General features: G+C 40.1%; 1 protein-coding gene across 3 annotated transcripts; it reads right to left on the minus strand.

Moving 5' to 3' along the window:
- Positions 1-8,706: 8,706 nt before the first annotated feature.
- Positions 8,707-20,148, minus strand: CUNH5orf24 (chromosome unknown C5orf24 homolog). Of its 3 annotated transcripts, XM_045075492.1 has the most exons (4): positions 19,794-20,148; positions 17,384-17,460; positions 12,766-13,195; positions 9,846-9,885 (listed from the first exon to the last, which is right to left on the minus strand). In XM_045075492.1, exons 2-4 carry the CDS (start codon positions 17,384-17,386, stop codon positions 9,866-9,868), a joined length of 453 nt encoding a protein of 150 aa, XP_044931427.1. In that variant the 5' UTR covers positions 17,387-17,460; positions 19,794-20,148; the 3' UTR covers positions 9,846-9,865. The 3 variants fall into 3 exon arrangements, with proteins under 3 accessions (XP_044931426.1, XP_004745000.1, XP_044931427.1); XM_045075491.1 differs by having other exon boundaries at positions 8,707-13,195; positions 19,794-20,140; XM_004744943.3 differs by lacking the exon at positions 17,384-17,460 and having other exon boundaries at positions 8,707-13,195; positions 19,794-20,134.
- Between the last annotated feature and the right edge of the window lie 678 nt (positions 20,149-20,826).

Raw genomic sequence — 20,826 nt, forward strand, 5'->3', positions numbered from 1 at the left:
ATCTTAAAAAAAAAAGTTCTTTAAAGAAATTAAAATTAGAATCACTAATATATTTATTTTTGTAAGTGATGGTCTGTGGTGAACATGGGGGTGCATATATCTTTCTGTATATAGTGGTTCTAAGGATCCAACAATTCTACTTCCACGTAATTATCAAAAGAAAATGATAACACTAATACAGAAAGATAAAGGTACCCCCATATTCACTGCAGCCCATTACTTACAAAAGTAAAAATATGGAAGCAACCCAAGTGGGTTGAACAGTGGATGAACAGATTAAGAAAATGTGGTGCATACACACACACACACACACAGAGGAATATTATTCAACCACAAAAAAGGAAATATTGCCATTTGTGACAAGATGGATGGACCCTGAGGGCATCACGCTACGTGAACCAAGTCGGACCGGGGAATCCAAATACCATATGATTTAACTTATATATGGGATCTGAAACAAAAAAAACAAAACAAATGTACAGATACAGAGACTAGATTATTGGTTGCCAGAGGCAGGCAGGAGGTGGGCAAAATGGGTGAAAAGGACTAGCTACAAAATATATAAATCATAGGCATATAATGTACAACATGACCACTATAGTTAATACCATACTGCATATTTGAAACTTGCTAAGAGAGATCTTAAAAGTTCTCACCACAAGGCGCACCAGGGCGGCTCAGTCTGTAAAGCTTCTGCCTTCAGCTCAGGTCATTATCCCAGGGTACTGGGATTAAGCCCTCTGTTGGGCTCTCTGCTCAGCGGGGAGTCAGCTTCTCCCTCTGCCGCTCCCCCTGCTTGTGCTGTCAGGTAAATAAATAAAATCTTTAAAAAAAAAAAATAGTTTTCACCACAAGAAAAATAGTACAACTATGTATGGTGATGGATGTTAACAGACTTATATTATTGTAGAGATCATTTTGTAATATATACAAATATTGAATCATGTTGTACACCTGAAACTAATATAATGTATTAGGTATATCAATTATACCTCAGTTTAAAAAGAAAGAAGGGAGGCCTCAGTTGCTCAGTCAGTTGAGCATCTGCCTTCAGCTCAGGTTGTGATCCCAGCATTCTGGGATCAAGTCCCACATCAGGCTCCTTGCTCAGCAGGGAGCCTGCTTCTCCTTCTGCCTGCTTGTGCTCTCTCTCTCTCTGACAAATGAATAAGTAAAATCTTTTAAAAACAAAAAATAACATAAAAAGAAAGAGAAAAAGTAGTTCCTTTATGCCTTGCAACTTTCCATCAGCTATAAAAACCAGTATTTACTATCATCCACAAAGGGGTAGACCCTGAGCTATTTTAGAAAAAAACATTTTGATGTAGGCAGAGGCCATCTTAGTTGTCATATTTGGCTTGGATATGCTCCATCTAATCACTCCCCCCATGCAAACACTCACACATTCTTTCAGTCACTACTATGTCATCACTCATTATTTTAATTTGTCTTAAAATTTTAGTGTTTTGTTTTGTTTTAAAGATTTTATTCATTTATTTGACAGACAGAAATCATAAGTAGGCAGAGAGGCAGGCAGAGAGGGAAAGGGGAAAGCAGGCTCCCCACCAAGCAGAGAGCACGATGCGGGGCTTGATCCCAGGACCCTGAGATCATGACCCAAGCTGAAGGCAGAGGCTTAACCCACTGAGCCACCCAGGCAAAATGTTTTTGCCTTTTGTTTTGTTTTTTTAAAATTTATTTATTTGCCTTTTTTTTTTTAATTTATTTGCTAGACAGAGATCACAAGTAGGCAGAGAGGCAGGCAGAGAGAGGAGGAAGCAGGCTCCCCACTGAGCAGAGACCCCGATGTGGGACTTGATCCCAGAACCCTGGGATCATGACCTGAGCCAAAGGTAGAGGCTTTAACCCACTGAGCCATCCAGGCACCCCAATATTTTAGTTTTAAGTAACTCTACACCCTCTACACCCAGCATGGGGTTTGAATCTACAAGCCGGAGATCAAGAGTCACATGATCTACCAAGTAAGCCAACCAAGTGCCCCCCACCACTTAACATCTTTGATTTCTTTTCCCCTCAATACTGACACCAGGTTTTAACAACTACCTGTCTCAGATCACAATCTCTCCCCTCTCTCTTCCCCACTGCCCAAATTTAATCTTAGTATCTCACCCAAATGAGACTTGACCACTGTGCCTGCCTCTAATCTCTCCTCCCTCCAAGCCAACCTAAACTACAAATGTAAGTTATCTCCTTATTTAAAACCTTCCAATGGCTCACCATTGTCCTCAAAATAGAAACTCTTTAAATTGATTTTCTGGGTCCTTCTATAATCAGGTCCATTTCATCCCTCCTTCTCAACCCTTGTTCACCACTACTACTCACCATACAGCTATTCGTTATTGAAGAATATCATGCTCTCCAGGCTTTTGTGTGTTTTCTTTCTTTTGTCTCAATACTCTCCCCTCTTCCTTACATCAATCCATCTCATTTTCAGTGCTTAGCTTAAATGTCATTTCATTTTAAGTATTCTTATAGTCTTCTCCTCCATTTACTCCAGAAATAGCACTACTTATATTGTGTAATTGTCTGTTTACTTGGCTGATCCTTTCATTAGACTACAAACCATTAGTCTAGTGTACTCTGTTAAAGTGTTTGACCCAAAAATGGCACTCAAATCTTTAATGAATAACATTTGTTTAAAAAAAAATTAGATCTAGGGACACCTGGGTGGCTCAGTTGGTTAAGCAGCTGCCTTCGGTTCAGGTTGTGATCCCGGCGTCCTGGGATTGAGTCCCACATCAGGCTCCTTGCTCCGCGGAGAGCCTGCTTCTCCCTCTGACTCTGCCTGCCACTCTGTCTGCCTGTGCTCACTCTCTCTCTGACAAATAAATAAATAAAATCTTAAAAAAAAAAATGACATCTAGTAATGATTTAAATTAGCTTCAAAAACTTGAGTTTGGGGCGCCTGGGTGGCTCAGTGGGTTAAGCCACTGCCTTCGGCTCGGGTCATGATCTCAGGGTCCTGGGATCGAGTCCCACATCGGGCTCTCTGCTCAGCAGGGAGCCTGCTTCCTCCTCTCTCTCTCTGCCTGCCTCTCTGCCTACTTGTGATCTCTCTCTCTCTCTCTCTGTCAAATAAATAAATAATCTTAAAAAAAAAACAAAAAAACTTGAGTTTGGTTTCATGTAATCTGTAGCATTTTGCTTCCTCATTCTACTCCAACTTTAGCTCACAATACTTACCTATAAGGCTGTGATAAAGATAGCCACTAAAATCCATTCTCTCCCTCCATAACTGATCGTGCCTGGCCAAGAATGAACTAGATTTCCCAATGCCTCTTGCAGCCATAAGCAGTCATGTGACCAATCCTTAGTCAAAGAACTGTGAGAAATGACACTACTTACTTAAAGGGCCTGAACTTCCAAAGTCCCTTCCTTTAGGCCAACCAAAAGAAAAACAGAATAGTCTTGGAAACCATGTTTTGAAAATGGCAAAAGTCACTTGGAGACCAGGTCTTTGAAAAACTGCATAAGACATTTATATGGTGAGAAAGTCTACCTCTACTAGAGCCATTGCATTTCAGGGTCTCTGTTACAACTATCATTACTGTATGGGCACTGGCTGGCTCAGTTGGAAGAACACATGACTCCTGATCTCAGGGTTGTTAGTCCAAGCCCTATGACAGGTATAGATATTACCTTAAAAAAAAAAAAATCTTTAAAAAAGTAAATAAAATCTTTTAAAAAACCCTATCATGGCACCTGGGTGGCTCAGTGGGTTAAAGCCTCTGTCTTTGGCTCGGGTCATGATCTCAGGGTCTTGGGATCGAGCCCCACATTGGGCTCTCTGCTCAGCAGGGAGCCTGCTCCACCCCCCCCCCCCGCCTGCCTCTTTGCCTACTTGTGATCTGTCAAATAAATAAAATTAAAAAAAAAAAAACAAACTCTATCATTCCTGCAAATCCTAATACACGGGATATACAGATGAGAAGAAATGAGAAACTTCAGATATTCAGAAATATATTAACCTAATAAAAAGAGATTAAAATTTCCAGTATCAAAAGCAGCATTATTATGAACCAAGGGTCATGTAAATATAGAAACTAGGATTCATTCAAAACTAATTAAAAGCATATTCCTTGAAGAGATTGATAGGTTATTTGAGGCAAATTAACAAGTAAATTTTAGCAAGTAAAACCAATACAAAAATGACAAAGTGGGGATGGGGGGGCACCTGAGTGGCTCAGTGGGTTGAGACTGCCTTTGGATCAGGTCATAATCTCGGGGTCCTGGGATTGAGCCCCACATCAGGCACTCAACTCAATGGGAAGCCTGCTTCCCCCTCTCTCTGCCTGCCTCTCTGCCTACTTGTGATCTCTGTCAAATGAAGAAGTAAAATCTTAAAAAAACGACAAGGGGAAAAAAAGAACTGTTGTGAGGGCTGGCCCAAGGACAAAGGGATAGATGATAGACAATATGTATCGAGTACCAACTTCTTAGCAGTCACTAACCAGTACCAGGCAGCTCAGAGACAAAAATGGGCCAGTTGTACACAAAAACATGCCTATCTCATATGGCTGTAAACACCTAACAGAAAGGACTAAAGATTTTAAGAGTAATGAAAAAGATAAACTACTGGGGCATCTGGATGGCTCAGTTGGTTAAGCAACCACCTTCAGCTCAGGTCATGATCCCAGGGTCCTGGGATCAAGTCCTGGATGGAGCTCCCTGCTCCCCCAAAAGCTTGCTTCTTTCTCTCCTTCTGCCTGCCACTCCCCCTGCTTGGCTGTCAAATAAAGAAATAAAACCTTATTTTTTTTTAATGCCTCTTTTTTTTCTTTCAAACAGCATTTTTTTTTTAAGGTTTTATTTATTTAGGGGTGCCTGGGTGGCACAGTGGGTTAAAGCCTCTGCCTTCGGCTCGGGTCATGATCCCGGGGTTCTGGAATAGAGCCAGCATTGGGCTCTCTGCTCAGCAGGGGGGCTGCTTCCTCCTCTCTTAAGAAATCTTAAAAAAAAAAGATTTTATTTATTTATTTGACAGACAGAGATCACAGGCAGAGAGAGAGGAAGGGAAGCAGGCTCCCTGCCGAGCAGAGAGCCCAATGCTGGCTGGATCCCACGACCCCAGGATCATGACCTGAACCGAAAGCAGAGGCTTTTACCCATTGAGCCACCCAGGTGCCCCAAGAAATAAAACCTTAAAAAGATAAAAGAAAAAAACAAATTCAAGAAAAGAAGTCTAATTTTTCTCTCACTCTCTTTGTTAAGAAGCTACTTTGGAGCCCCTGAGATCTCAGAAGAGAAGAGCTACTGGCATGAAGACAAAATGAATATATTAGTTTTTCAAAGCAACATTTATTTTATCTCAGGGTCAGTACAAAAATACCTACTACTAAAAGCAGAACCATTTAAAAATTTTCCAATGGTGAGTAGAAGATTGTGGTTAAGAGCCCCTGCTGACTACTATTTACTGGGTGTATAATTCTGGGTAAATTATTTAACTTCCATGAGATTCAAGTTTTCTTACCACTAACAGGGGTGTTCCAATTCCTCTGACACCATTCAACAAAACAGCAGTAATTTGACAGAAGCAGTGAAGTGTTTTATTACTTATGCCAAGTACTATACTAAAGCCATTATCACTATACCCTATTATACTTGGACTCCAATGGGGGTTTTGTGCTTTGATTTTTAGAAAAGATTTAAGTTTCACACTAATACTGAAGCCACCAGAAGTTCCTTTAAGGGTGATTTTTTTTTTTTTTTTTACGATTTTATTTATTTATTCATCTGACACAGAGAGATCACAAGTAGGCAGAGAAGCAGGCAGAGAGGGAAGCAGGCTCCCCACTGAGCAGAAAGCCCAATGCTGGCTCAATCCCATGACCCCAGGATCAAGACCTGAACCGAAGACAGAGACTTAACCCACTGAGCCACCCAGGCACCCCAAGGGTAACTCTTTAAAATGCTATCACCAAAAAGGCCACATTGTAGTGTATTCTGTTCACCAACAGCTTACCCCATTTCACCTCTGTCTCTTGACCTCTACTACTCTAATGCTTTTACAGAAATCAGGCATTAGAATTCCCATACACTTCATGAGATACTTGTGATGCACATCTTTTAATTTTTTTTAAAGAATTTATCAGAGAGAGAGAGAGAACAAGCAGGGGGCAAGGCAGGCAGAAGCAGCAGCAGACTCCTGGCCAAGCAGAAGCCTGACACGGGACACAATCCCAGGACCCTGGGATCACGATGTGAGCCGAAGGCAGATGTTTAACCGAATGAGCCACCCAGGCGTGATACAAATCTTGAAACAGGATATTAAGGATGAAACCCTCATAAACTCAGAACAAAGAAATCTGAGTACTAAGAAAGGAAAGGGTATGGTGGCAGCAGACCAACTTTCATTCTCGTAGGACATCGTTAGCAAAAGTGTAACATTCTGTGTTCGTCCAAAATTCATGCTTCTATATTGTTTTAAAAATTATTAAATTCCAATTGATGTACATTTTCCCAAAGGTTGATTCGTGACTGACTCTCACACACCATTGGTGACTAATGGGATCAAAACCACAAGTTTGTTAATTTAATATTCAAGGCATAAATTCCAGATGGTAAATGGAGACTGCTTTCTCTTCAACCCACAAATCTTCAATTGGCTGGCTGTCAAACCAAAGGGGACACTGATTTGCTTTCTGACTATTGTCAGAGAATGAGAATTTTGGAATTACAGTGAACAAATACGTTTTTCCTATAAAACTGTATATAAAGATCTACAGAAAATGTGGTAAAGACATTGTAAGTAACTAAGTAATCCTTTGAGCCACAGCGAATGATCCAGTACTATGATGGTATAGATCTCTTCCCAGATTAGAACAGTTTCCCTAACCAACAGCACATTCTCATGGAGAAGTCCAAGTACTTCAACAATTCGAGGAAAAGCACACAAAAATGTTTTAAAGCATAATTTGAAGAATATTTAAAACAATTCAAAAGCAAAAAAAGCCATTTGCACAGGTTTTGAAATTCAACATCAAATTTCATGTTCCCTACTCCAATTTATCTTTCTAAATGAGGGGTCAGCAAACTTTCCCATAAAGAAATAATTAGTAAATAATTTATGCCTTGCTGATCTTATGCTAGAACTCTTCAGCACTGCCACTGTATTACAAAAGCTGCCATATACCTTTGTCTGAGAATGGCTATTCAGCAAAACTCTATTTACAAGAACGGGCAGTGGGCCTTAGTTTGCAAACCTCTCATGTAGATGATCTGCAGGTTTTGGAGAAAATAAAAAATGAAGTTATATGCTCAAAAAAATTAGGAGAAAGTGGGGTACCTGGGTGGCTCAGTGGGTTAAAGCCTCTGCCTTCAGCTCAGGTCATGATCCCAGGGTCCTGGGATCGAGCCCCACATCGGGCTCTCTGCTCAGCATGGAGCCTGCTTCCTCCTCTCTCTCTCTCTCTCTGCCTACTTGTGATCTGTCCGTCAAATAAATAAATAAAATCTTAAAAAAAAAATTAGGAGAAAGTGTTTCCCTTTTATAGCTCCAATATTTAACAAAGTATGCACTTACTGTTCTCCCTAAGGTTAACATCAAAACAGAGGTGCCTGGATGGTGCCTCAGTTGGTTAAGTGACCAACTCATGATTATGGCTTAGGTCATGATCTCATAGTCATGAAATGAGCCCCATACTGGGCCTGGAGCCTGAGATTCTCTTTCTCTCTCTTCCTCTGCCCTTCCCTGCCACACCCCCCCCCTCCTCCTGCAAGCTCTTTGTACCAAAAAACAAAAACAAATTCACATTAAAACAACAGCAAATTAGCCATGTTTAACACCTGAAATTTTTTGGAAATATTTATTTGAGAGAGAGAGAAACCACAAATGGGGGAAGGGGTGGCAGGAAAGAAAGAGTAGAGGGAGAGGGACAAACAGACTCTAGGCCAAGCGCAGAGCCCGACAGGGTGCTTGATCCATGACCCTGAGATCATCACCGGAACCAAAACCATGGGTCTGACACTTAAATGACTAAGCCACCCAGGCAGCCCCATCCGAAATTTTTTTTCAAGATTTATTTATTTGAGAGAGAGAGAAAGAGCGCGCACACACAATCAGGGGAGGAGCAATAGGAGAGAAGAGAAAGAAAATCTTGAGCCGACTCTACATAGAGAGTGGCACTGGATGTAGGGCTCAATCCCAGGACCCTGAGATCATGACCTGAGCAGAAACTGAGAGTCAGACACTCAACCAAGTGAGTTGCCGAGACATCCTACTACCTGAATTTTATAAATTAAGAAAATCAACCACACTTAAAATTTAAATATAACCCTATGGCAGAACTAGTAGCCTGCTGTATCTTAATAATGCGAAGAAAAAGCAAACAACACGAGATCTGTTTATAAGTTGGGATTTTAAATTTCAGATATATAAATATTACTATTTTTTAAAAAGATTTTATTTATTTATTTGACAGAGATCACAAGTAGGCAGAGAGAGAGGAGGAAGCAGGCTCCCTGCTGAGCAGAGAGCCCGATGCGGGGCTGGATCCCAGGACCCTGAGATCATGACCTGAGCCGAAAGCAGAGGTTTTAACCCACTGAGCCACCCAGGCGCCCCTAAATATTACTATTTCAGGAAGCACAGCCAAGAAAAATATGAGATCCTGTCATGATAAAGGTTTACTTACCATCCGTCCACTTCACAAATATTGTGCTAAGAAAATAAAGCAGTAAACATAATTGGTTTTAAAGCAATGACTTTATTAATAAATATACATCCATATGATGATGTAGATACAAATCATGAACACTACTCCATTCCCATACACATAATTGCACACGAGTAGCTCAAGTTCATGGACATAAAAACATACACAGTATCTATTCGGACTTTTTACAGCAGAGGACAGCGTGCTTATATCAGTTAATTGGTAATTATTTTCTCTGTAATTATCTGTGGAAAAAGGAAACTATGAAACTTAAAGAATCAAAGTGGTCTGATTATTATAAATCACACACTTGATTTACTATAGCATTAAATTTTCCAAAAATTAAATACATTGTATGTGAGAGTACAGGTTTACCTACTTCTGAGGAGGGGGAGGGAAAAGCAAAGGAAAGATTTAGATACATCCTAGAGTTTAATAGCATATAGTTAAGCCATAATAAAAACAAAAATATAATAGCATCTCAATATTTTAGGTCCAAGGAAAAGTTCTGAACTGTTGTGAATTTTTATATTATGAAGGGATAAAATTTTACTGCATAAAGAGACAATGACCGACAGAGCAGCAGTTATCGCCAACATCCCCTGAATTATTTTTTAAAGCTTCTTAGAATAGAAAGAAGAAGGTTGGTTTTTTTTTTTTACTTTAGCTCATACACTGGTTTTTCTTACACTGGCTGGATCACCTTTAACCTAATAAACGGATCCAGAACATTGTTTTTTCCTCCTTAACTCAAAGAAACTCTATTACATCATGAAAATATACATGTAGATTCACACAAACATCAGTTTGGAATGAAGATTACTTTTATTACTTTAACAGATATTTTCTTTTAAAAAGTAAATAAAAAATATAAAGAATATTTTAGTCTAATTGAACACTGATTTTAAAAATGTCCCCAAATATTAAAAATTAATCAGATACTTATTTTCTTCCAATACATTGTGCCAGTATTTTTTTAATATCCAGTGCAAAACTCCAAAGATAGTATCAAAATCATCCCATACTAAAGATTAGTTATGCAAGGTTATATCTGTCAAAAAATGAAAATTTCATCTGTATTAGCTGCTTATTTGTTAATATGATAATAAATAAGGCATGTTAAAATAGTTTTCAAAGAAAATAGTAAAGCAAACTTACTTGGATAGCAGATCATTTTCTGACCAACAGTTTTAATACAGAATAGTGAAACCTATTTTGTGAAGAACAGAATTATACAATATAAAATTAGCAATTTACCTTTCAAGGAACAATCACACAGTTGGAGGAAAAAGCCAGTTTTCCCCAACTGATTATATTAAAGTATAGGCAATTGTTTAACATGCTATTTCAGTGTTTATCATGACAAGAGACAGTGTTACAAAAGATGCACAATGTAGTCTTTATAGAGAAGTAAAAATATTTTATATTTTAAGACTTCATGTTATCACTTAGATGTCTTTCTCTTCAGCATGGCACCAATAAACTGTTCACAAGGAGAAAAGGAAGTGGAATCAGGAGATGCTCACCATCATACAGGTCTAATACTCCAGGTAAATGCTTACATGAACAGAAAATTCAGCTCTCTAAACAATGTTAACCATTCACAACTGTAGCCATTTGCCCCCTCTTTTTCCTGGGACATAGCTCCTGATATTAATAAACACTGTTATGAACAGAATTCCTTTAGCTGATTTCACCATTTCATTAACATGTATACAAAATTCATTATACAATAATACACCTGCTTTATCTTCTGACACACAGCACAGCACCACTGAGTAGATGTGCTGGAGGATGGGGAAAGAGGCAGGGCAATGAATGAATGAAGCAAAGGCAAGAGAAAGGGAAGGGTATGTACAACAAAATCAGGAATGAAAATAAACTGAAAGGGAATTGCCAAACAGACATAGTATAAAACAAAAGTCAACCAAATCCTAGACCGTGATCTATATTACCCTACCATAGAACATTTAATGAAACAACCATTTTCAGGAACTCAAGAGGGTTTCTGTCACCATGTGCTGAACAACAACTTGAGAAACAGGTAAATGACAGATATATATCAAACGTGGATAAACATATGAATAAAGATGTAAGCATTTGCGTGTGTCAGAAGTTATACTGTTCTGAGTAAATTATTCAAAGTTTTTTATTTTAAGCTTCTGCAAAGAGAAACTCTTGTAGCAATTTAGCTGCCAGAATGTTACATCTGATTATATAGTCATCCAATATTGTTCTCTATGGTTTGTGCAAAGCTAAAATTGTTGAGGTCACTGTCTTAGATGCCAGTGGAAACACAGTCCCCACGTACAATGTAACACCTCTTACTGTAAAGAGCAGCGTAAGTCCAGCTCATTGTGTCAGGTATCACTGGAACACCTAAAAGCTTGCTGCTTTTTTCCTGATGAAAAGGTACGAAACATGACATCCATTTGCAATGAGAGTTTGCATTAACTGAGAGCAAGCCCAAATAACACAATGTGCGCCCTTTTAAAATTTTAGTTATTTAAAAAGTTTTTGGGTCCTGCAAATCTACACTAGAATCTCAAAGGCATTTAAAATTCCACAATTTGAGTGGAATTTTCTTTTTTCAAATCCAAAGTTTGTAATAGTTTATTTAGAAGAAACTCAGAATAAATAAAATGTGTATTAACAAAGACTATCCCTTTCAGAAAGGGGAGAAAAGTGATTTCTCTCTGTCCCTATCATACACATCTACACAATACTTTTTCTTTGCTATCTTACTTCTAAAGCAAACGTTGCTGGAAAAGATCTTCTTTTGGATGAAGTGGTCCCACTGGAGCCACAATTAGATTTTTAATTAAACTAATCAACATATTTCTACATGATTCATGCATAGATGGATTCCTATATATTTCTTAATATTTGGGTTCTGACAGACAATTGCATCTTGTTTATACCAGTTTTAGACTCTACCATTCAATTTGTGTCCTTTGGTAGATATAAACCTGAAACCACAGTAAGTGCTAATGCAATGGGACAATTTCTCAGGAAAACACTAAAAAATTTTTGAATAAATGAGCATTAATAAATGTTTTAAGTATAATGCTTTAAAACTAAATATTTAAAGGCAAAATGCAGTGACTACAGCTACATGCAGACCTTAAGAATATTTCTTTTTCTATTATATTAAGTATGCTATTCTCAGAATGCATATTTCACCAGAAATGTAATGTGCAGTTTTTCTTAAAAAAGTTTAATTTTTCTGTAAATATGAATTGCTTGTAGTGTTTGGTATATATGCTCTCAGACAATTAAAGATACACAACGAATCAATGTTGAAAGGCAAACATAAGAATTCTTTTAGGAATAATGGTTAAATCAATTAATACCATGTAAATCAGTAAAATAAAATAAATAAGCTTCTGCTGCTTAAACCTAGAACATTAAAAGATTGTTAACATCTGAAGTCTATGGAAATGCCAAAGCATACAAATATCTGTGTCCTGTCTCATGAAAATAAATGTTACAAAAACTCACAGCCATTACCTCAAGTAATCCTGAATCATTAGTTTGCTTTGTTCCATCAGTTAAAAATACCTTGGATATTATCTTTATTATATTGTAGGCTTACTTCACAAACTAATAGGTATAATGGTTTCAGTTGTTTAGCACATAAAGCATCTATTTAGAATGGCCCAAAAGGAGTAATGAAATATGAGACACAACCAGAACTCTAAAGGAAAAGCAAAAATGACGTAGTTAGGTATTACACTTGAACCTATATACAAATACAATGCCACTGCTCATGCCCTGAGTGCATCTGTCAGCATATGGCAGTTTCTGAGCAAAACCAGGAAAACAAATCAAACAGGAAAACAAATTTGGAAAGCCCAGGCCACAAAATCATCTATGTCAAAATAAAACCAAGAAGCTTTGGGATTATTCACACTACTCCTTCTAAACCTGGCCCTCCTTTCCTGCCTCATTCACTCACTGGGTGGCTTGACTTCACTGCTGGTTTCCTCTACCCCATGAACTGCTCTGCCATGTATCATAGGGTAAGGAAAAGCAGCGGTGCCACAGCCATAACCAAGATCGGCAAGACGGGATAGAGCTTTAATGCTACCTGGAGGTCTCCCTGGGCTGACTTTGTATCCAGCAGCTTTAGTTGTACCCAGAGGTCTGCCTGGACTTGTCTTAAATCCAGCTGCTTTGGTGGTTCCCAGGGGTCGGCCTGTGCTGGTACGGTATCCTGCAGATTTGGTGGTTCCTGAAGGTCGGCCACGTTTACCAGATCGGTTGAGATTTTTCTTTTTCTTTAGTTCATCTTTTATCTCTAGACTTCTGCCACTTGTAGTCTGCAAGTGTGTTTCATTTAATGGGTCTTGCCTCTGACAAGCCATTGGTTTGTGGCTGACTGTGTGGCTATATTTGCTTTGCTGGGAGGAATATATGTCAAACTGATCAGCAGCTCTCATGGCATCTTCACTGAGGCAGGAAGGCTTGCCAGGCCCACAGAAAGCTGGATTACTGCTGGCAACAGGATGCATCATTTTCTACCAAAAATAAAAGACAAATATGCATAAATACACATACACAAATACATACCTGTATGACAGTATTCAGTGAGAAAATAGTCTGTCTTCCAAAACTGATGCAGGCGACCTAAAATTAGACTGACAGGCAGGACTCCAGACCACTTATAAACAAACACGCATCAGCAGATTCAAAGACACTTGTTTTCCTCAACTTAATCAAGTGTATGGACATAAGTCATGCAAGGTAACTCAACTATAATAGGCATTAGTAGCCATAATGTTCTCTGCTTAGGAACTGGAAAAGTGGCTAACTAGGGAATGAATCTGTTACATTTTAGAGGTTCTTTTTCCCTAGATTATGAAACCCTGAAACAGTAACAACAAAAACAAGAACTCTTATTAACAGTATTCTTTTTTTTTTCATTTGCCTAACATTCTTAGAGTATCTTCTTTTGGCCCTTTATTTCTCACATATACACTTCTGACCTAGCCACAGTTGCCACAAGGTGGACATTTCTTCCTTATAATTTATTATTTATCTAGAACCCTCAAGTGTAGGGGCGCTTGAGTAGCTCCCTTCAGTTAAGCAACTGACTCAGTTTCCGCTGAGGTCATAATCTCATTGGTCTTGAGACAGAGCCCCTGCTTCAGGCACCGCGCTCAGCAGGGAGTCAGTCTGCAGATTCTTTCCCTCTACCCTCCCCTCCCCCACTCGCGCATGCGCTCTGGATCTCTCGTGCTTGTTCAAATAAACAAACCTTTAAAAAAACAAAAAGGATCCTCAGCAGTGTAAGCTACACTTTACAAATCACGGAATGTGCCAAGCAAAGAACACAATCTCTCAAGATACTCCCTTTAAATTAACTAATCCATTAAAAACAAACAAACAAACAAACAAAAAAACCCCCCAAAACAAAGTTTTAACCCAAACTATCCAAACAGGAGGAAGTACGAATAGGAGAGGTGAACAAAGGTTTCCATTAGCTAAAATGAATCTACACTTATACAACTGAGAATTACACTACAAAAATATGGGTAACAATCAACAAAAAAACTTCCTATTTTAAAGGTATGATTATCAAGACAAAAAGCTGCATGTGCAATTTCTTCCTGATCGTAAGTATGTGTGGATCTTCCTCCCTTAAAAGAGCCCTGTGACTAATTAACAATGAGTCCAGTCTCTGTTTAGTCTGTGAAGACATCCCTGTGATTTTTTTCTCTTTATGAAGTATATATTATGACCGGTACCATAACAGGCCAGCCCTAAACAGCCATATCATTTAGACACACAGAAAATGTTTGTTTTTTGGTTTTTTTTCTTTAAAAATTTATTTATTTGACAGAGAGAAAGAGCATGAGCTGGGGAAGAGGCAGAGAAGGAGAAGCAGACTCCCCACTGAGTAGGAAGACCAGGACCCTGATCTGGGACTTGATCCCAGGATCATGACCCAAACAAAGGGCAGACATTTAACGGACAGCCACCCAGGCGCCCCAGAAAATGGGTGAACTAAAATATAGTATTTCAGTAAGATAAAAAAAATAAACATATGGGTTCCAATTCAGATTTAGAAAAAGAGTCACAGGTGTACAGTAAGATCTAGCCTATTGGGCACCTGGGTGGCTCAGATGGTTAAGGGACTGCCTTCGAGGCTCAGGTCATGATCCCAGAGTCCCAGCATCAAATCCCGCAGCAGGCTCCCAGCTCCACGGGGAGTCTGCTTCTCTCTGACCTTCTCCCCTCTCATGCTTTCTCTCTCTCTCAAATGGATAAATAAAAAAATAAAAATTAAAAAAAAAAATCTAGCCCATAAGCTGTTAATGTTTGCCTATACCACACATGTAAAATTGCATCAAAACCTCAGTTATAAAGGCAAAAGGAAATGGGAATCAAGTCACAGAACTGAAAATCAACAGATACAAAGCTATTCACCAGCTGGCTTAAAGTCTTTTTTTTTTTTTTTTTTTAAAGACTTTATTTATTTATTTGACAGAGAGAGAGAGATCACAAGTAGGCAAAGAGGCAGGCAGAGAGGGGGAAGCAGGCGCCCTGCTGAGCAGAGAGCCAGATGTAGGGCTTGATCCCGGGACCCTGAGATCATGACCTGAGCCAGGCTCCCCACAGCTGGCTTAAAGTCTTAACTATAAAAGAATATGTACAATGAGAAGCTATTTGTTTACAGCAGAAGCCTTACAGACTTGAGAACACAAAACAAATTAAATGAATTACACAAATATTAAAAGGAGTAATTCTTTGCTTAATCCCAAAGATACAATTAGAAATAGGTTATTATCACTTCATCAGCTCAAATTCTAATTTCAGCTCAGAAATAAAAAGATCAAGATGTGTTCCAAATGTAGTAATATTAGCTGAAAGTTAAGTTTTTGAACATTTCCTATGTGTCACGTAAAAAGGTTGGCATTTTGCACAGTATCTGATTTAATCCACACAACTCTGTGAGGAACATACTATTATTAGCCCTATTTTACAGAAATGGGAGTCACACATTTGGAAATGGTAAAGTCAAACAGGAATTCAGGTAATCTGACATCAGTACCAACAATTCCAGCATAATATAACTACATCAGGATTTCTCAATAATAGCACTGTCATTTGAGTCAGATAACTCTTGGGGTTTGGGGGGGTGATGTCCTGTGTATTTTAAGATGCTTAGAAGCACCCCTAGCCTCTACCCACTAGATGTCAGTAGCTACACTCTCTTCTTCTCCCTCCCAATTTGACAACCTAAGTTTCTCCATACATTGCCAAATATTCTGGGGTGGGGTGGGGATGGGGGGGGGGGAGGAGTAAAAATTCACCCCTGACCATGAGAATGACCCAGCTATACGAAAATGAAAACCTAAGAACCACTTTAAAATATTCCTGTTTTGGGGGGTGCCTGGGTGGCTCAGTGGGTTAAGCCTCTGCCTTTGGCTCAGGTCATGGTCCCTGGGTCCTGGGATCAAGCCCGGCATCGGGCTCTCTGCTCCACAGGGAGCCTGCTTCCTCCTCTCTCTCTCTCTGCCAGCTTCTCTGCCTACTTGTGATCTCTGTCTGCTAAATTATAAATAAATAAATAATTAAATATTAAAAAAAAAAAATCCTGTTTTGGGGCACCTTGGTGGCTCAGCCGATTAAGCATCTGCCTTAGCTCAAGTCAGGTTGCTGGACTCCCAGATGGAGTCCCACACAGGGCTCCCAGCTCAGCAGGGAGTGTGCTTCTTCTCCCTCTGCTTCTCACCCAGCTCTCATGCTCTTTGTCTCAAAAATAAAATCTTTAAAAATAAAATAGGGGCGCCTGGGTGGCTCAGTCTTTAAGCGTCTGCCTTTGGCTCAAGTCATGATCCCGGGGTGGGGATCATGATCCGAGCATCGGGACCCCGCTCGGTGGGAGGCCTGCTCCTTCCTCTCCTACTCCTTGTGTTCCCTCTCTGTATTATCTCTCCGTCAAATATAATCTTTAAATAAATAAATAAATAATATCCTTTTTTTTTTTTTTGAAGATTTTATTTATTTTGACAGAGAGCGATCACAAATAGGCAGAGAGGCAGGCAGAGAGAGGGGGGAAGCAGTCTTCCTACGGAACAGAGCCAGAGGTGGGGCATGATCCCAGGACCCAGAGGCTTATTAACCCACTGAGCCACCCAGGTGCCCCATATTCTTGTTTTTTATTCACCTCTGTCGCTCATACTTCTCCAAACAGCCACAAAATCTTTCTGTTGATAACATCTACAAAGTCAAACAGATTTGTCTTCCAAACTGAAGAAAAGCTAACGTTGGAATTTGTGAAGGGACTAACCACATTCTTTTTCCCTTGAAGTTATAAACTAATTGAGACATATAAACAGGAATTTCACAGAAATAAAAATACCAGTTTATTGCCAATAAAGTTGGACTAGAGACCACATGCAAAAACAAAGATAAACACAGACCTCTGAGAAGATTTTAAGAGAAAAAGTGAACCCGTTTTCAATTTTATCATTCAGAAATCACCCTGCTGAACGGAAAACTCTAGTAAAAAGAGGTAGAAAGGCACAAGTTCCCATCTACAACCAGCACTGACAGTAAAAGAAGAAAATGTTTCTTCCTACAGTCTATTTCAGTGCTTTACATTTTATGCCTTTTAAATTCCTATCATTTACCAAAACCTTTCCTCTGGATCTTACTTCCCTTAACTTTACTTCCTCTTAATTTAGCAGAACACTCACCATATATTAGCACTCAGGATACAGAGCCAGCTTAGAAAGATGTGGCCATGTTTCTTCTACTCAGATACCAACAAACACTGAAAAAAGAACCAACAAAAAAACCCCACACTACTTAAAAAGTAGACCTGTAATTAAAAAAAAAAAAAAAAAAGAAGAAGAAGAAAAAGAAAAGAAAAGCACCCCTCACCAATTCCTTTAATCTTCTCCAGGAATTCAGGCATTTGGTTTGTATTATGTTAATTTAGTTCTGACACGGCTCACATTTATTGAGAGCCAAGTCCATGCAAAACATAGCACTAGCACTAGGACACAAAACAGGAGTACAGCTGTTTATTCCAATGGAAAAACAATGAGGCACTGACTTAAGGAACATTTCTAAGGGCAAGTCTTCTACATGTTCTGTTTTCCTTCCCCACAACAGTAAAAAAAAAAAAAAAAAAAATCAGTACAGTATTGCGCTTACTCAATAACTGATTAAGACACTAGAAAAGAGGGACGCCTGGGTAGCTCTGTTGGTTAAGTGTCCCACTCTGCACTTCGGTAGGGTCCAGCTCTCAGGATCATGAGACAAAACCAGGTGTGGGGCCTGCCTTAAAAGTTTCTCTCTCCCTCTGCCCCTCCCCACTCTCCTCACCCACACCCTGAGCTCTCCATTTTTCTTAAAAAAAAAAAAAAAAAAAAAAAAAAAAAAGTTGGAAAAGAAATTAATCTACTATGACAGTTACTGATGTAGTTAACTAAAAAGGAAACAGTTTCTACTTTGAAGTTCAACCTTTTCAGATGGGAATCAAACAACAGCCATTAGATCCTTTTGTGCATCATCACCTACACACACATACACAAGATAGATGTTTGTAAGCAGTTATTTATATATACAAGCATTACTTAATCCTACACTTATTATAATGTCTCCTACTTCAGGGCTTGGCGGCATACTGTTCTTTCTTCTAAGAGTCTTCCCATAACAGTACAGAGTTCAATGAAAGTATGCAGGCCACAATTCTTAAAGAGAGAATGAATTCATTTCTCTAAAGTTTGGACTGAAAGAAAGTCAAGAGTTACATAACTGAACGTGTAGCCTATCAAAGGTTAATTACCTTTAAAAATAGTTCACTGAATATAAGGGAATCAACTAAGAGCTTCTATATATTTTAACTATGACTAAATTAGAATTTTTAAAGCACACACTGGGGCGCCTGGGAGGCTGAGTCGGTTGAGAAACTGCTGATTTCCGTTTGGGTCGTGGGATTGAGCCCCAGCGTCCAGCTCCAAACTCAGCGGGGAGTCCGCTTCTGATTCCCGCTCCCTTGCCCCTCCCCCTGCCCCCTAAAATAAATAAATAAATAAATCTTTAAAGGGGGGGGAGAAAGCACACATTAAAACTTGCTATCTTTGATAATGTTCTACTGTGTTTAAATTCTCTGGGTGAGCCATTCTTTACGAAATAATTCTTTTCCCTTTTCTTGAATGTGGTACTCATTACTGCCAACATAAAGAACTATGACTATTTTTATTAACTTCACAAAGCACTCCTGAAGCTTTCTAAACACGGAGAAAATCTTCCTTTCAAGAAATCCAAGTTGTGGTCTCTTCCAAAGATCAAACATCAAACAATTCTCAGATTTATTTCAGGTCATTTGGGTTGTAACGATTATATAGAATCATATGTGTTTTTATAATTCTAAATAAAAGTCCATTTGTGACCCACATTACTCAGAAAATCTATTCAGCAACAGCCAAAATAAATGCCAAAAGCCATGCAGCCTGTCCCACCACAGAAAGTTTTGATACCACGACAGATCATAAATAACGGCCTTCTTTGTCTCCTCTCTACCCCTTAATTGTGCCCCACGGCGCAGTTTCCCCCGTACCAGAATCCTTACTTGACAAGAGGCGTTTGAAAATGTATTAGCTGTTGTAACCAAAAGCGATTATTAAAGCATTAACATTAACTTTACAGAAGATACACGCCCACACCAGATAAAGAGTCGCGTACCCTCCAACAACCAAAATTCATAGCCCGCTATCCCTGCACTTGGGGAGTTCTGCGAGCGGCAGAAGTCCACAGGCCACTCCATCTAGACGTCCATCTCGAAGCCGGCAGGCTTTAATTTAACGAGGGACAGGGAAGACTGCTAATTTTGACCTCTTAAAGAAAAGAAAGGGTGACCCCTCCCCCGCAGCCGGAGGCAGTTCCCCCCAATAATGGCTCCACGCCGAGGGAGAGCAGGCTACGTCCGGGGCCCCTCCTCTCGCTGCGGGCTGGGCCAGAGCCCCTCCTCAGACGTGGGTCGGAGACCTCTTCGCACCGGCAGCGCCGGTTCTCGCTGCCTCTTCGCCTTCTCCAAGAGCTCCCGCGGCCCCAACTCCGCTCTGAGCCAGACTGACAAACCCCCGCGCACCCACCTACCTCAGCTGCTGGTAGCCCGGCCCCTCAGCGAGCCCAGGGGTTGCCCATCAGCTGGGAACCTGACGACGACGCCGCTCCCTTCCCAGACCGTCGCTTCGGCACTGCGCGAAGAGCACAAGTCGGAGAGGCAGGCAGCGAGGGCGGTGGCGGCGAAGTGGACGCTGGCTCCCAGCTCTCACCGCGGCCACCGCTCAGGGTCCTGCCCCAAACGCAAGAGGAAGAGGCCGCCACAGCCCAGAACTGCGAGGGGAGGCGTGCGCGAGCTCGCAAGGACCGCGCACGCACACGCATACGCACATCGCGAGACCCAATCTCCCGCCGACGACCAGCACGCAAGCCTGGGGAGGGTAGCCGGCGGAGCCAGGCTGCGCTTGCGCGTCGTGGGGACGGGTAGGGGGCGGGGCTTAGGCCCGCGCGGCTCAGGCTGTAATGCAGACAGTGCGGGTCGCATGGGTTGAAGACACAGCTTAGGGGTAATAACTTGCTTACAGGATTGATGTTTCACCCCAATTCTGTGATGTTGGAACTCCTACTTGACCCCATAACTCAGATTACAGGAGTCAGGATTTGAATCCAGCTGTGTGATTCCAGAAAGTGTGCCTTTAATCGCTGTTGGTAAAGATTAATGCCTAATGTATCATATGCTTTCCAAAACATGTTGAAAGGACCTAACTTCTGCCCTTTACTGGTTATGGATAGGTGGGATGAGACCTCCACCTGCTAACAAAATGGGTAATATTCAAATAATAATAATGCTATTGGACCCTCAACCCTAGGATCATGTGATAATGAAAAGCTGCATTTTGTGTGACATGCTATAATTTTTTAAAATTTTTATACTCATGACCTCAGAACTGCCATATTCTTCATTACACCATCACAAGGACTGGGACCAGAAGTAGTTTGCTTACAAAATCACCCCCTTTATGTAGTTACTGTGAAATTTCTAGCATATCAGTCATCACGTACAAGCCACTTAAAAGGGCTGGTTTCCCCAGTTCTTCACGCTGTGAATTCGAATATGCTAGAAAGG

The sequence above is a fragment of the Mustela putorius genome, unplaced genomic scaffold (genome assembly GCF_011764305.1).
Source record: "Mustela putorius furo isolate JIRA1106 unplaced genomic scaffold, ASM1176430v1.1 tig00000145_pilon_pilon_pilon, whole genome shotgun sequence".
Classification (NCBI taxonomy): Eukaryota; Metazoa; Chordata; class Mammalia; order Carnivora; family Mustelidae; genus Mustela; species Mustela putorius.